Genomic DNA, 12,977 nt, shown 5'->3' with positions numbered 1-12,977 from the left:
ATATTTTAAAATTTTTGCTATTTTTGTTTGTCACAAGGTTTAAAATATTTTGTTTTTTGCATCAAGTTTGTTTGACATTATAGAACCTTTGGCCTGTGGCACAAATTTGAATCTGATCCAATTTGGTAACAAAGTAAGTTGTTAATCTAGTTTTTTAGTGGTCTGACTTGTTCTTAGCAGCTAATAATTATACTAGTTGGCCGTCTTCAAATGGATGAGTACTCATGGGTAATGGTGGAAATATATGAGAAGCTAGTTGTTACATTCTTAGTTATTAGCTCTTTGAAAGTGGAGCCTTTCTGCTTTGGTGGATAAGTATTTTCATAATCCTAGCCCATGTTCTTTCCCTAAGCAATGCTTTATTTTTACTGAACTCTGTGGGCTTGTAGAAGTGTGACTGTATGATAGTAAGTAGCAAATTCCATGTATTTAATTCTCTGGCATGCAAAGTAAAAACAGGAGTGCTTTGTATCTGTGTTTAGGGGGGTGGGAGCGGTGGATAGAGGATAAGGTGGGAAGCACTATGATAGCCCAGATATAGCAAGACTCAATATATCCCTGTTCCCACCAGTCTTATCTCATCCTTTCATTCTGATTTGTCCCTCCCTGCTTCCTATGAGTAGGAGTTCTAAGCCCTTTGTCATCATACACAAACCTGCACTCTATTGTTCCTATCATAGGGGCTAACAGCGATTCTCATTCCAATGCACTCCCCACTTAGATACTATCAGAACTTTCTAACCAAGATGTCGATGAAGAGGTAGTGATTTGACATCTACAGGCTCCATATTCTCAGAATGGAGAAGGGTGCGTATGAGACAATACCATACTCATGTGAAAGGTGTGGGGATAGAGAGGTATACCCATTTATTCTCATCCCAAGGGAAGAGATGGAGGACTGAATGAGCTGAAACTGGAAACAATGAACAAGACTAACTTGTGCTGAACTGAGAAAAGGTTTCCAGACTTCCAAGTTAGTTCTGGTCTTCTTAACTCAGACCCCACCATATGGCTGCCATCAAGTAATTCCAAAAGAGGCAAAGTTTGTTTTCAGCACCTTCTGACCTCCTATGCCCTCTCTGCCCTCGTGTTTTCCTATTGCCTTTGGTTTTATTTTTTTAAAAACAGCTTTATTGAAATATAATTTACATACCGTACAATTCACCCAGATAAAGTGTACAATTCAGTGATTTTTAGCATATTCACAGATATGTGCAACCATCACCACAATCTAATTTTAAAACATTTCTATCACCCCTAAAAGAAACTTCATGCCTATTACCAGTCACTCTCCATCACTCCCCCTCCCATAGCCAGTCCTAGGCAACCCCTAATCTACCCTCTGTCTATAGATTTGCTTATTTTGAACATTTTATATAAATGTGTGACCTTTTGTGATTGGTTTTTTCACTTAAAGTATTATTTTTAGGGTTCATTCATATTGTAGCATGTTTTGTTTTTCATTCTTTTTTATCGCCAAATATTGTTCCATTGTATGGATATGGATAATGCTGTATGGATATAGCACATTTTATTTATCTCTTCATCAGTTGATGGACATTTTGGTTGTTTCCACTTTTTGGCCTGTTATGAATAAAGCTGCTATGAAAATTTGTGTGCAAGTTTTTGTGTGGATGTATGTTTTCATACGTGGGTGTATACCAGAGAGCAGAATTGCTGGGTCATATGGTAACTGTGTTTATTTAACTTTATGAGGAACTGCCAGACTGCTTTCCAAACTGGCTCCACCATATTACATTCCCAACAGCATGTATGAGAGGTTGGATTTCTCCACATACTCGCCAACACTTAACTATTAACTGACTTTGTTTATATCCGTACCAGTGAGTATGAAGTGATATTGTAGTTTTGATTTGCATTTTTCTGATAACTAATGACATTGAACATCTTTTCATTTTTTTATTGACCATTTCTATATCTTCTTTGGAGACCTGTCTGTTCAGATCCTTTGCCCATTTTTAAGTGGGATATGTGTTCTTTTATTAATGAGGTGTAGGAGTTCTTTATATATTTTAGATACAAGCCCCTTATCAGGTATGGGGTTTGCAAATATGTTCTTCTAGTCTGTGGATTGTCTTTTCACTTTCTTGATGGTATCCTTTGAAGCACAAAAGTTATTAATTTCAGTGAAGCCGAATTTATCTTTTTTTTCTTTTTTTAAATACATCACTTGTGTGCTCTTGAGATCATATCTAAGAAACCTTTGCCTAACCCAAGTTTACAAAGGTTTATCCCCATGTTTTCTTCTAACAGTTTTATAGTTTTAGCTCTTATTTTTAGGCTTCTGGTCTATTTTGAGTTAGTTTTTGTGTCTTGTGTGAGGTAGGGATTTTAAGTCATTATTTTGTTGCTCTAGTACCATTTGCTGAAAAAACCCCTTTTTTCCCATTGAATTGTCTTGGCACTGTTGTTGAAATCTGTTGACCATAGACACATAGTATTATTTTTGGACTCTAAATTCTATTCCATTGATCTATGTATCTGTCCTTCTGCCAGTACAATGCTATCTTGATTATTGTTGCTTTGTAGTAAGTTTTGAAATCAAGAAGTGTGAGGCTGCCAACTTTATTATTCTTTTTCAAGATTCTTTCGATGATTATGGGTCCCTTACATTTCCATATAAATTTTAGGATTAACTTGTCAATTTCTGAAAAAAAGCCAGCTGGGATTTTGATAGGAATTGTATTGAGTCTGTATTCAATTTAGGGGGTATTACTATCTTAACGATATTAAGTCTTCCAATCCATGGACATGAGATGTTTATTTAGGTCTTATTTAATTTCTTTCAGTAGTATTTTGAATTTTTTTGTAGTCTTCAATATACAAGTCTTGTACTTTTTTTGTTAAATTTATTAAGTATTTTATACTTTTTGATACTATTATAAATGAGATTATTTTCTTAATTTCATTTTCAGATTGTTGAAAGTGTACAGAAATACAGCTGATTTTTGTATATTGATGTTACATCTTGCTCTCTTGCTGAACTCATCTTTTCTACTAGTTTTATAACTCTTGTATTAAGTAATGGGACTTAATGAATAATATGCACTTTGCTTTTTACTATGTTAAAAACTATGTTATTTTTAAAATGCACTTAAGCATTCTGTTTTGGCCACTTTGAAAAAACAATATTTTTTGTTATATAACTATTTAATTTTTAATTTTTTAAGGTGTTGATATATTTAAGGAGTACAAATTGGGATACCCGGATTGCAGCAGGACAAGCTGTTGAAGCTATAGTGAAAAATGTACCTGAATGGAATCCAATGCCAAGAACCAAACAAGGTGCTTTTAAGTGGAAAAGTCGGTTGCAGTAAAAACTACACATTTTATATTTTAGTAATTTCACTTTTAAAGACTTAATTTTCATGCTTTTTAGGTGCAGTCTTGTCAGGAAATAATAATGAATACTGTGATTTTTCACCATGTTTTAAAAAACATACTAGACAAAATGTTTTCGCATATATGTTTTATTTATTTTTCTTTATTTTTTAAATTAATTTTTATTGGAGTATAGTTGCATTATCTCACATATATTTTAAATTATTCTACAGTATGCTTGATTTAGAGATTATTACTTCCCTCAAGGATTAATGTTCTAAAAAAAGAAATCAATACAATGTAAATATTTGAAACAGTCTATTTATTCTTGTTGCTGGGAAAATAGTGTAATTGTTTACTAAATTTAAGCACGATTATGTGTGGAGATTTGGAGGGGTCAGTGTTTAGTGTTTTTTATGTGTCTTTTAGATGTCTTTTAGCGGAAATTACTTGTTTTCTGACTGCCTATTATATATGACATTTAAAAATGAATGTATGCTTTTACAAATAGATAAAGGTATACATTTTAATTAAGTGAGAATTTAATACGGTACAAATGCATTTCGTTTTCAAGTCACTTTGATAACATGACTTTTATCATATGTCTTAGCTCGTCTAAAATTTTTGCTTTAATTTGCCTCACCTATTATTTTGAGGGATTGTGTTAATTTGTCTTCTCTCATCAAAAGAAATATATAACCAGAAGAAGTTATAACTTGTTTTAGAAAAGAACCTTTTCCATTCCAGCCTATTACTCAAATTCTTTTCAAAACACATTTTTAAAAAAAAATTTTTTTTGTCCTTGCTGCGCAGCTTGTGGGATCTTAGTTGCCTGACCAGGGATTGAATTCACAACCCCTGGAGTGAAAGCGTGGAATCCTAACCACTGGACCACCAGAGAATCCCCCAAAAAACTTTAAAGTAGTTACAGTAGCATTAAAATATATAGTAAGGTTACTTGTTATCATTAGAAAACTTTAAGATATTCATAGCAGTTCCCTTTCAGTTTAGCAATTATACTTTAGTTTACAGATGAATTATATGCAAATGCCAGTTAAACGAACTATTAAGTCAGTGAACAATTACAGTACATTTAAAAATTTACAATGCCATAACCTTTTTGGGGGAATACAGAACATTTTATAGATAGTTTTAGACCCCAGTTGGATATTTAATTTTAGCAATTTGCCAGGAGATTGTAATTTGCTTTATATTATGAGAAAAGAGTCCTATTGATTGAGTACTTCCTTTATGTCCTAGATATTCCTCAGGTATAGGGAATGATGATGCTCACTAGTTTTATTTATGAATATATTCTATGAATATGTTTATCTTCCAATTTATCACTATGATAAACTACCTTGGTATTTTTTAACTGTTTAACAGATTGCACGATTTTTAACATACGTATTTCAACATGGGGATGCATTTCTTCATATGACATTGTGCTTTCATAGTCAAAAAGTTATACACACACCCACTGACATTCTGATACTTTGTAGTAAGGGAGCCACCTACTAAATAATTTTTTCATAAATAATAGTTGATCATAAGTAAATTCACAGTAGCTTTTCTACTTCTTCCACATTTTACTTTTCTTAAAATACCCTCCCCCCTGCTCCCCCTGAAGTGATGCTATTTTCTTTCGTTCTATACTTTGGCTATATAATCAAATGTTTTTAAACCTAATCTAGAAACTACTTCAGAAGGTGCTATGGAAGATTCATCTACTACAGATCGATTGAATTTTGACAGATTTGATATATGTAGATTATTACAACATGGGGCATCACTTTTGGGATCTGCTGGTGCAGAATTTGAAGTACAAGATGAAAAATCAGGTATGTAGTAGTAGTCCTACAGAAAAAAGTCTGAAATGCATGCATTCAGACCAGTTTGTTACTTGGCGTGCTATGTTATCAGTCATGCAAAATCTAATAGATGTCATGAAATGCAAATTCACTGAAGTTTTCAGTTTGAGGTGTGGGGCATGCAGGTGGGGAAGGTAACCAGAAGCACTTTGTCTAAAGCTACTATAGGAATATTTTTCTTCCCTTAGTTGAATATGTACTATATATATATATATATGCACCATTAATAGATACATATTAATATTTCAGTATTTCAATATAGAAATTGTAAAGTGGTACCCAAGAGCTTCAGTTGAATAGATTTTAAAAGCCAGGATTAGTACAGATTGTGGTAATGTTTTCACAATTCTGGAAATTTAAGAGGCTATGATAGTTTCCTTTTTATCATATGTTTTAAACATTTAAATAATTGGATCTACTTAGGCTGATGACCAAAACAAAAACTAAAAATGAAAAATAAGTCTTAGATAGGTAATTGTCCCATTATCTTTAAACTTACAGAATCCATCTGGATATAAATAAATGTTTTGGCCATTCAAGATTGATGCCTTGAGTGGAAAAAACCTTGATGTTTTTAATGGATTTCTGTAAGTAAATAAGTTGCTTTTTTGACTAAAACCAAAACAGAACAGTGTTTTGTTTTGTTGCTAATTTATTATTAGTCAAAGCATATCTGTCTAAGTTAATGAAATGATCTTCAATTTGTTTATTTAAAAAAATGTCAAATACCCATTTCTTCTTTCCTAATATACTTTGTATTGAAAGATCTAGTGTCATTATTTATGGAGAGAATTAAGAGGAGAACTTGCTTAAGTTCCAGAAAAGCACAGTTTTTTTTTTTTAATAAGGGAGGTAGAAGTCTTCAGAAACTTTCCAATTTGAAAAAGTTATCTCTAAGTTTACTAATTAGTAAGTTTACTAATCTTACTAGTGTACCCATGGACATGATGAGAGATCATTGGCCCTTATCTAAGGATAAAAGTCAGTGTCACTTTTGTCACTTAAAAAAAAGTACGTGTTTGGGTCGTATCTTAAAGATTCTGATTTAATAGATCTGTGGAGAGTTTTGGGAAATTGTATATTAAAAGAAAAAGCCCCACAGGTGACTGATATGTAAGCAGGATTGGGAACCCCAGTTTTCTTGGAATTCAGTTTTTAATGCTGATAAGTCATAGCATGCTGAAGAGTGCTCATTAAAACCCTCTAATTAGGTTTTCTTTAAATATCTGCTCATCTGTGTTGGTCTCTACATATTTATAAATTACACATATTATGATTTACATAGGTGCCAGTCTGAGTTTCCTTTGCAGTTGGTTATTTTCCCCAATAGTACTTTCCCTGGAATGAGAGGACCAATTTTAGGCTCTTTGTAAGTGTACTAAACTTATAATCCAGCAGCCTTCGTTTTGGATGCCTAGTGTTTTTCCCTCTGGGTAGAGTAGCCTTAAATTTTTTTTTTTTAATGTAGCTTTAGAGAGATATAATTCATATACGATAGAAATCCCCATTTTAAAAGTGTCCAATTCAGTGGCTTTTAGTAGATTCACAATTGTGTGTAGTTAATTTTAGAACATTGTCTCAAGAAGAAACCCTGTATCCTTTAGCAACCACCCTACATCCTTCCCTTCTCTTCCCATCCCTAAGGACCATTAGTTTACTTCCTGTAGCTATAGATTTGCCTACTATGGACATTTCATATAAATTGAATCATATAATAAATATGTAGTCTTTTGTGACTGGCTTCTTTTTACTTAGCAGAATATTTCCAAGATTTATCCATATTGTAGTATATATATTAGTACTGTTTTCATTTTTTTCGTAAGTAGTAGTTACTACTGTTACAGGGTGTATCAGTTTTTAAATTGTGATAGAATATAGATAACATAAAATTTACCATCTTAATCATTTTTAACTGTACAGTTCAGTAGTATTAAGTACATTCATATTGTTGTACAGCCAATCTCCAGAACTCTTTTCATCTTGCAAAACCGAAACTTTATACCCATTAAACAGCAATTCCATTCCTTTTCCCCCTCACTCCCTGGCAACCACTGTTTTACTTTCTGTCTCTGAATTTGACTACTCGAGGTACTTCATATACATGGAATCATACAATATTTGTCCTTTCGTGACCGACTTATTTCACTTAACATAATCTTTCATGTTCACCTATGTTATTGTATGTGTCAGAATTTCCTTCTGTTTTAGGGCTGAATAATATTCCAGTGTATGTTTATACCACATTTTGTTTATCCATTCATCCATCAGTGGACACTTGGGTTGCTTCTACCTTTTGCTTATTGTGAATAATGCTACTATGTACGTGGGTGTACAAATATCTGTTTGAATTCCTGCTTCCAGTTCTTTTGGATTTATGCCAAGAATTGGCATTATAGGATCATATGGTAATTCTGTTTTTGATTTTTTTTTTTAGAACTGCCATACTGGCAGTTCCATGGTGGCTGTTCCATTTTACATTCCCATCAACAATCTATGAGGTTTCCATCTTCTCCACATAACCTTGTCAACGCTTGTTATTTTCTGGCTTTTTTGGCAGTAGCCATATTGGTAGGTGTGAAGTTATTTTATTTTCTGGCTGAATAACATTCCATTGTATGAATATCACATTTTGTTTATTCATTCATAGGCTGAAGACATTTGGGTTGTTTCCACTTTTTTGGCTATTATGCATAATGCTGCCAATAAATGTTCATGTAGAGATTTTTGTGTGGGTGTATGTTTTCATTTCTCCTATGTAGATACATAAGAGTGGACTTGGTGGGTCATATGGTAACTATGTTTTACCATTCGAGGAACTGCCAGACTGTTCTCCAAACTGGCTTCACCATTTCACATTCCTCTAGCAGGATACAAGGATTCCAATCTCTCCACATCCTTGCCAACGCTTGCTTGTTATTAACTGACTTTGACTATATCCATACCAGTGACTGTGAAGTGATATCTCATTGTAGTTTTGATTTGCATTTTTCTGATGACTAATGATGTTGAACATATTTTCATGTGTTTAGTGACCATTTCTGTATCTTCTTTGGAGACCTGTCTATTCAGGTCCTTTGCCCATTCTTAAGTGGGATATTTGTTCTTTTATTAATGAGATATAAGAGGTCTTTATATATTCTTTGTAAAATCTCTTATCTGATATGTGATTTACAAATATTTCCTCCTATTCTGTGCATCTTTTCACTTTCCTGATGGTAACCTTTGAAGCATAAACGTTTTTAAGAAGTCCAATTTATCTTTTTCTTTTGTTTCTCGAGCTTTTTGATGTCATATGTAAGAAGCTATTGCCAAATCTAGGGTCATTTACCCCTGTGTTTTCTCTAAGAGTTTTATAGCTGTAACTCTTACTCTTAGGTATTTGATCTGTTTTGAGTTCATTTTTGTATGTTGTGAGGTTAAGGATCCAACATCATTCTTTACATGTGGCTATCCTGTTGTCTCAACACCATTTGTTGAAAAGATTCTTCTTTCCCCACTGAATTTTCTTTGCACCCTTCATGAAAACCAGTTGGCGGTAGACATATAGTTTTATTACTGGACTCTCAGTTCTATTCAATTGATGCCTTTCTTTAGGCCAGTACCTCTTTGTCTTGGTCACCATTGCTTTCTGGTAATTTTTAAAATCAAGAAGGAGGGTGGGAGGGAGGGAGACGCAAGAGGGAAGAGATATGGGGATATATGTATATGTATAGCTGATTCACTTTGTTATAAAGCAGAAACTAACTGACTAAATAAAAATTTAAAAAATAAAAAAATAAAATCAAGAAGTATGAGCCTTCAACTTTGTTGTTCTTTTTCAGGATTATTTTGGATATTCTCAGTCTCTTGCATTTCTATATGAATTATAGGATCAGTTTGTCAGTGTCTGCAGAAAGCCAGCTGATATTTTGATAGGAATTGTTTTGAATCAGTATATCAATTTGAGAAGTATTACTGTCTTACTATGAGGTATTATGATCTGTGAACATGGAATGTTTTTCCATTTGTTTAGATCTTTAATTTTTTTCACTAGTATTTTGTAGTTTTCAGAATATAAGTTTTAAGTTTTACTTTTGATGTTATTGTTAGTAGAATTATTTTCTTAATTTTATATACAAGTTGTTTGTTTCTTTAAATCGTTTTCTTCCCCTCCCTGTTCTTTTTTTAAATTTTATTTTAAGAAGATGTTGGGGGTAGGAGTTTATTAATTAATTTATTTATTTTGCTGTGTTGGATCTTTGTTTCTGTGCGAGGGCTGTCTCTAGTTGTGGCAAGCGGGGGCCACTCTTCATCGCGGTGCGCCGGCCTCTCACTTTTGCGGCCTCTCTTGTTGCGGAGCACAGGCTCCAGACGCGCAGGCTCAGTAGTTGTGGCTCACGGGCCTAGTTGCTCTGCGGCATGTAGGATCTTCCCAGACCAGGGCTTGAACCCATGTCCCCTGCATTAGCAGGCAGATTCTCAACCACTGTGCCACCAGGGAAGCCCCACCCCTCCCTTTCTTTAGATGAGGGAACTTTGTATAGCTTTATCTTTGAATTCACTTATAAAACTATTATAATTTACCCTTTGCAAGTGTATTATTCTATTTTTTTTAATAGTTTCTGTTTCTCTAATGAGGTATTCTATCTTTTCATCATTGTGACAATATCCTCCTTTACATTTAGCATTGTTATATTAGCTGCTTAAAAAATCTTGTCTTCCACTTCCAACATCTGGGTCGTCTCAGTGTTGATCTCCATTAATTGTCTTCCTTTTGGGAATGGGTTACATTTTCTTGATTCTTTGTATGTCAGTTAATTTTGGATTGTATTCCTCACATTATAAATGTTTATACCACAGGCTGGATTCTGTTATATTCTTCCAAAGAATGTTTTGATTTGTTTGGTTTAGTTGTTTTTGCTTACTTGTTTTAATAAGCATTTAATTTGGTGAAACTCAAACTCAGTCTCCTTTGTACTGGGCAACAACTCAAATCCCAATTCAATTTTTAGCTTTAGTTGGACTGTTTGGAGTCTGCCCTGTGCATGCATAGTTCAGAGGTCAGCCAGAGATTTGGCTGAGTTTACAGAATTTGGGCTTTCTCTCTGGTTCTCTCCTTTCTGGGTTTTTTCTCTCTACTTCCCAGTGGCTATAGTGATCTCTGACTCTCCTCTAATTCTGCAACAGACAGACTGGGTTTTTACACAACTTTTAAATGTAGGGCGTGGCTGCCCTACGTACCACAGACTGGGTCTACCTTTAGGCTAAAAACATTCAAAAATGGGAAACTCACCTAATGCCATGTACTTCTTCCAGGTATTGATAACTCCTCCAAGTATACGCCTACTTTTGATCTCTTTCCAGTGCCTTCAGGTGGTTGTTTATTATATTTTAGCTAGAATTTGTTATCTGTGGAGGAGTAGTCCAATAAGAACTTAATCAGCTATTATTGGAAGTTAATCATTATAGAACCATCTCTTGCAACTTAGCTAGTTTAAGCCCAAATTTTTATTTTTAAAATGATACCTTTTGATCTATTTTCCACTGAAATATTGGGAGATTTTTCTTGGGACATTCAAAATCTACTTTTATGCCTTTGTCTTTGTTATTTGGGCTATCAGGACTGTGTCATCTCAGAATACATAAAGGCCACACTTGGAATAAGCATGTATTTGTTGAGATCTTTTTCTGTAAAATAAAATCTAGATTTTTTTTTTAAAGCCTGGTTAGAGCTCTCAGAGAATGTATGAGATTAGCTATAAAATAATAAGATTGGTTTATTTTCATAGGAATAGATCTCATTATATATATACTTGATAATTGACAGTAGGGCAATGGGGTAATCTCAGTGAATTTTTGTTAGCTAGAGTGTTTTGTTAGCTAGAGTGTTTTGTTAGCTAGAACACTGTTTTCCAAGATCCAGTAAAATATTTACTCTATTAGGTAATAAAGTTTATGACATGTTCAGAGATTGTGAGTGTGGTTTGTTTTATTATCAAGAGAGGTATTCTAATGGTTAATTTTTTTAAAAATTTTAATCGAGTCTGATCTTCACGTATTAGAAAACTGCTTAACTGATTTGAAGAAAATGTATTTCTTCTTTGTTTAAAGGTGAAGTGGATCCTAAAGAGAGGATAGCACGCCAACGAAAACTATTACAGAAGAAACTTGGCCTTAATATGGGAGAAGCTATTGGAATGAGCACTGAAGAACTCTTTAATGATGAAGATTTGGATTATACCCCAACTTCAGCAGCGCTTGTAAACAAACAACCTGTAGGTAAAACCTCTGGTTGGTTGATTGCAAGTAATAATACAGGGGGTTTGCTTTATTTTGCTATGCAATTGGAATTTAAAAAAATGCGTTTTTTAATTCTACTCATTGTTGCTTAGTGTCACCATAATTTAGTGTCTTCATAAGTTGGATTTCTAGTGATAGATTCTAAGGAGACAGAAGTTGCCACCTACCTCATAGACATTGGACTATTAGATAAAAGGTATGGTACATCTTTTAGGAGACACTGGTGTTGAAAAATCCTAGTTGCATCAATTGCTCTTTCTTTGTTCTTCAATGAAGCACAAAAAAATATTTCAGAGGGTGGGAGATAGTAAGGGCTATCATAGTCAGATATGATGATACTAGAAATCTTTACAGCTATGATTCTTTTATTTGAGAAAGTAACAAACATGGTGAAAACTTTCAAACAATGCAGAAGGGCACACAATAGGAAGCAACGCTTTTTAAGTTATTTGTGCATTTTTCCTGAAATTTTCTCTGTATACATAAGTTCTTTTAAGCCATGTTCACCTTGTCTCACTTCATATGGCTTCATATATCAGTATATACAGATTGATCACATTCTTTTTTGACAGCTTCATGCTATTTATATGGCTGTACCATAATTTTGCTCTGTATTTTTCCTGTTCCTCTGTTTTTCTAGTTCCCAATGGATGCCTGTATGCTTCTTTTTTTTATACCATAGACTCTTTTTAAGCTCCAGTAAAAGCTGTGGCTCTTTCCTCAGAAAAATTCACATACATTTGAGATATTACCTTTCAGGGAGTTTAGCACTCTTTCCTCCTGCCCCTGCAATATCCTTTTAGGGATCTGTGGGTCCCATTAAGAATTCCTGCTTTACATGAAACCCATATCTTCTCATTCCCTTGGCCTTTCCCTTTGCTTAAGAGGAGAAGGGTTCTATTTGCCTTTATACCAGTTGCCCTCTAAACCATTAGAATTTATAAACTAAATTTTTTGGCATTGAGGGGTATGTGATGATGGAACTTTTGCCGGCAAGGGGGCAAAAAAGGCAGATTCTGGAGGGAAAAAGAAGAGTACAGAGGCAGAAAATATAATAACAACCAGGAAGTAATAGAAAGAAATGGGGTACAAAGGGATGCATAAGATATAAATAAAGAAGACAGGACTTTTCTGGTGGTGCAGTGGTTAGGAATCCGCCTGCCAATGCAGGGGACACGGGTTTGAGCCCTGGTCTGGGAAGATCCCACAAGCCGCATAGCAGCTAAGCCCGTGCGCCACAGCTACTGAGCCTGCACTCTAGAGCCCATCAGCCACACCTACTGAGCCCATGTGCCACAGCTACTGAAGCCCACGCACCTAGAGCCCGTGCTCTGCAACAAGAGAAGCCACTGCAATGAGAAGCCCATGCACTGCAACGAAGAGTAGCCCCCACTCACCACAGCTAGAGAAAGCCTGCGTGCAGCAACAAAGACCCAATGCAGCCAAAAATAAATGAATAAATAAATACGTAAAATTTTAAAAAAT

General features: G+C 34.4%; 1 protein-coding gene across 1 annotated transcript in view; it reads left to right on the top strand.

Annotated features, from left to right (window-relative positions):
* Positions 1 to 12,977, top strand: part of BTAF1 (B-TFIID TATA-box binding protein associated factor 1) — a 95,854-nt gene that overhangs the window by 12,610 nt on the left and 70,267 nt on the right. Inside the window, exons 3-5 of the mRNA XM_060034479.1 lie at positions 3,192 to 3,306; positions 5,037 to 5,183; positions 11,304 to 11,467. Coding sequence (XP_059890462.1) covers positions 3,192 to 3,306; positions 5,037 to 5,183; positions 11,304 to 11,467 — 426 coding nt within the window. The remainder of the gene's footprint in view (positions 1 to 3,191; positions 3,307 to 5,036; positions 5,184 to 11,303; positions 11,468 to 12,977) is intronic.

This window comes from Delphinus delphis, chromosome 16, assembly GCF_949987515.2.
Source record: "Delphinus delphis chromosome 16, mDelDel1.2, whole genome shotgun sequence".
Taxonomy (NCBI): Eukaryota; Metazoa; Chordata; class Mammalia; order Artiodactyla; family Delphinidae; genus Delphinus; species Delphinus delphis.
The sequence above is the reverse complement of the archived record's forward strand: the minus strand, read 5'-3'. Positions and strand labels throughout refer to the sequence as shown.